This window comes from Mus pahari, chromosome 20 (genome assembly GCF_900095145.1).
Source record: "Mus pahari chromosome 20, PAHARI_EIJ_v1.1, whole genome shotgun sequence".
NCBI lineage: Eukaryota > Metazoa > Chordata > Mammalia > Rodentia > Muridae > Mus > Mus pahari.
The window spans coordinates 10,890,412-10,894,946 of NC_034609.1; the positions used below are offsets into that span (position 1 = coordinate 10,890,412).

Below are 4,535 nucleotides of genomic sequence, written 5' to 3' on the forward strand. Positions count from 1 at the left end.
GTCCCACCCACAAGGGGCCCTCCCCCTTGGTCACTAATTGAGGAAATGCCCCACAGCTGGATCTCATGGGAGCATTTCCCCAACTAAAGCTCCTTTCTCTGTGATAACTCCAGCTGTGTCAAGTTGACACAAAGCTAGCCAATACAGTAAGCATCTCGGAGCCACTGGCATGTATGGTAGCCTGGCAACATTCAAAGCGTGGCCTCTGTCAGGTGTCCCAGGAACAGACACAAAACTTCAAAAGCATGCCTCCTCTTCACAAGTCTGCAAGGTGCCGCTGCTCCCTGGTGCTTACAGGAGCCAGCCTAGTTTTAGCCTCCTGTGCAGAAGAACTTTCACATGGGCATTGTATCTGTACAGCATTCTTACCTCACTAGATCCCACATTTTTCTAACTACTGTGACAAGGAGAAGATAGTAGAGTGCCCTCTGGACAGAACAGGACCTGCTCAGCGGGGGATGTTGTTTTCCTTTTAAGTATTGGATCCAGGGCTCTACTGTTTACCACAGAGGGTTCCCCTTAAGCCCTCGTCCCAAGCTTCCCTCAGGCCCTCTGTGGTACTCTCCCAGTTATTTGGGAGGTTAGTTTGGTACCTACTATTCTACTACAGGTGCTGTGACAGCAATCAGGATCCCAGCCCTCTCCCAGTGGGGAAGAGAGGCAATAAGGAAAAACAGAAATAAAAGCCTGCAGTCCCACCAGCTTGGGAGGTGGAGGCAAAAGAATGTCGACTTGGAGGCCAGTGCTAGCTTCACAGCAGGTTCCAAGCTAGCCTGAAACACTGTTGCAAGCAAAAAAAAAAACAAACAAACAAAAAAAAACCAAAAAACAGCAACAATGATAATAAAAACTGAGTAAGATGATTTTAAATTGTGTCTGGTGATCAGAAAAAAACTAACCAGAGCTAAGGTATAAGGGACACTGGGAGGCTGTGACCAGGTTTGGAACACTGGTCCAGGTGGCCTCCAGAAGTCAGGAATGGGGAGGACACCCAAGATCAACACAAAGGCAAAATGAATGTCTAGGAGAGGGCCAGGCAGTCCAAGGGGCCTGAAGCATGGAGCATGGGCCATTGCTCTGGAAACTTTCTCATTACTGGAGTGAAGCGAGCAAAGGCTATTGGAAAATGAAGTCACCAGAGGCCAGAGCTACTGAACCAAATGAAGGAATGTAGCCGTCGCTAGAAAGACCTAAATTTGAGTGGTCTGAGTGAGAAGAGATCCCTGAGGAATCTCTAGCAAGGGAGAGGCATTGGCTGTTTCTACTCCTGTATAGTCTCTGAGGGCAGACTGGCTTGGACCAGAGTGGACGTGGAATGGAGAGAAGCAGATGGGCTCTGGATATGTTTGAAGCCAGCAAACACAGGGCTATTTCCAATCCTAGCCCTGCCATACTCCCTGGCCTTTACGGTGGAAACCCTTCCTAGCGATCTGTGTCGCTCCCCTGGTCTGCAAACAGTAGGAATGTGATCTATACTCACTAAACCGGAACTGACTTGAACTACTCGAAGTTGGGACTAAGTCCAGTCCAGTGGAATCAGAATAGAATGAAATTAAGTTATATTGACTTAAGTTCAGAGTATGAAGGAAATATTTCTATATTCTTAAAGAAGTCCTACTGAATTGCTGATGTCCTACCTAGGAGTGAAGGAGGACACAGGCTTTCTAATGTTTTAGGGGCAAGGTTTGGTCATTTGGCGTTAGCTTTGTTTTGTTTTTGTGTTCTGGGGGGTTTTGATTTGTGTTTTGGTTTTTGGTGTTGTTGTTGGTGTTTGTTTGGTGGAGTTGAGGGACCCAGTGTCTCATTACACAGCCCACGCTGCCACAGGCCTTGAGATCCCCCTGTCTTGTAACCTGAGGGAACTACAACAGCATGTGGGCTGAAGCAGGTTCTCCAGACCCAGTCTCTGAAACACAGACACAGCTTCACCCCAAATTTATGTTGATGCATAAGTGTGAGGGTGCGACTCTGGTCCTTGAGTGATCACCACCTGAAGCTACATCAGCAATTCCACAAATGTCTCTACAGTTAGGATTTAGAGTTGATTGAAATGGGCCTTTAATATCACCCCAAAACCAAAAACCAACAACAAAAAAACCAAACCCAACAACAACAAAACTGCCTACAAATGCATCCTCGTGTCAGCTCAAGAAACATCGTGTCTGTGGGCCACATAAGTACTATAAGGTCACTGGGAGCAAGGGGACAGATAGATCTTGAAGGTGTGTGTGTGTGTGTGTGTGTGTGTGTGTGTGTGTGTGTGCATTTGTGTGTATGTGTATCAATGTGAGTGTGTATATGTATGTGTGTGGATGTGAGTGAATACACGTGTGTATGTGAGTGTGTGTGAATTCGTTTAAGTGTATTATGTGAGTGTGTGTGAGTGTGTGAATATATTATGTGAGTATGTTATGTGAGTGTGTAAGCATGTATGTATGTGTGTATGTGAGTGTATATATATATGTGTATATATGTGTGTGCATGTGTTTATATGTGAGTGTGTACATGTGAATGTATGTATGTATTTGTGTGTGAGTGTGTATGTGAAGGTCTGTATGTATGTGTATGAGTGTGTGTATGTGTGAGTGTGAGGGTGTGTTATGTGAATATGTATGAATGTATGTGTGCATGTGAGTGTGCATGAGTATGTGTATGTATATATATTTATTCATGTACATGTGTGTGAGGGTGTACATGTGTATATTTGTGTGAGTGTGTATGTGAGTGTGTATATGTATGTGTGTGTGTTTGTGTATGTGTATGTGAGTATGCATGTAAATGTGTATGTATGTGTGTATTTGTGTATGTGAGTATGCATATAAATGTGTATATGTATGTGTGTATGAGTGTATGTGAGTGTGTGTAAATGTGTGTATGTATATGAGAGTGTGTGTGAGTATGTATATATGTATATGTGAGTGTGGTGTGTGTGTGTGTATGTGAGGGTGGTGTGTGTGTGTGTGTGTGTGAGAGAGAGAGAGAGAGGGTGGTATGTGTGTGTGTGTTACTGTAAACATCTTCAAAGTTAAGGAAACAGCCTTACTGCTTCAATATGTTTGTGGATTATTTTTGTAAAGTTAACTAGCCAGTACCAGGCTCCCTGTGCCCCAGAAAAGGTGAAACCATATGCCATTCACCCTTGGGCTCCTTAGAACAGATGCCCGGGTATATTACAAAATCGCTACAATCCTTGGAAAAATACTTTGACCTACAGAGCACCCCCTCAGCACCCCGCCCCCGCTGCAATGCCTGGTCCCCGCAGAACTTGAAGAACCCCTTAAGAGCACACTCCATCCATGTAAGTGCTTTGCAAAGCAGCTGCTCATCTTACCGTGAATGGTGTTTATAAAAGATTCCTCCCAGGCGTACATTTTAATCAGCTTGATGCAGGTCAGAAACTCATTCATTGTCTGAACCCGCTTGTCTGTCACTGAAATTGCTGACCTCCGGAAAGCTGAGTTGAGTTTGGCCATAAACATCTGAAATCGAGGTATAAGCAAGTGTGTTCAGGGAAAACTGCTGAATTGCACTTGGCCTAAAAATCCAGGGATTGGAACACAAGTGCCAAACAAAGCTCTAAGGGGACTTGGCTGGGGTCCTCGGTCCTCCCTCTGCACTACGGCAGCCGACTTGGCCTGGAGGAAACCACTGGGAATCTGTCAGGTGACACAGTGATGTACCAAGATGCAGGGTAGGAAAGCAGGAACTTTGGCAGACTGCATAAGCACGCTCCTCCCCCAGGGCACTCAAATTCGAGTTCTTAGAGAATGACACTGGGCCAACTGAAGATAGAACACCTGTGTTCGTAGAGAGGAGTGCGGGCTTCGGGCATATGCCCTCCACACAGCCCAGCAAAGGCGTGTATGCCGGTTGCAAATGCCAAGTGTTTTGTGTTGCACATCCCCAACTTACCTGGATCGGGATGAATATGAGATACACACTTATCCCAACAAGAGCTGTGGACCCCAGAATGAAAAAGGCGTACACCGCACAAACGACCATTAGGATTGGGATGGTGGCTGGCAAGGGACAAAACAAGGCAGCCTCAAACAAGGAACAACTATCACTTGATAGTATATTGAGTACCTGAAAGAAAGCACATAGGTTCAGGCTTGGGACGTTTCTTGAAGCTCCCTGATTGGCAGGAGGAGAGACAAATCAAGGGATCAATGTGATGAGTTGTGTGGTCTCTCTCCGGCATGACTTTGGAGGGCTAGTTTCTTAGAATTGAAGATCTCAAAGATGAGAGATGCAAAGGCTTACAGGGATTGTTGGGGTAGTGTGCTGAAATGCTGTTTGTGTCTTTATTAGCACGGGTGTGCTTTACTCAAGGCAGCAACATACCCGACTAAGACTACTCTTCTGATGGGCATGGTGATGGGCATGGTGATGCAGGTATGTGATCCCAGCACCTAGGAGTTTGCAGTAGGAGGAGCTTGAGTTCCAGGCTAGCTTGGGCTGCACAGTGAGACTCCAAATCATCAAAGAAGGAAATGGAGAGAGAAATGGAGGAGGAGGAGGAGGAGGAGGAGGAG

The 4,535-nt window shown here is 45.8% G+C and overlaps 1 protein-coding gene across 2 annotated transcripts in view; it reads right to left on the reverse strand.

The window, feature by feature from the left end:
* Positions 1 to 4,535, reverse strand: part of Abcc12 (ATP binding cassette subfamily C member 12) — a 73,343-nt gene that overhangs the window by 52,094 nt on the left and 16,714 nt on the right. For both annotated transcript variants that reach the window (XM_021220392.2, XM_021220393.2), the window contains 2 exons: positions 3,913 to 4,086; positions 3,332 to 3,479 (listed from right to left, as the gene is read on the reverse strand). In XM_021220392.2, the coding sequence (XP_021076051.1) occupies positions 3,332 to 3,479; positions 3,913 to 4,086 (322 nt within the window). The remainder of the gene's footprint in view (positions 1 to 3,331; positions 3,480 to 3,912; positions 4,087 to 4,535) is intronic.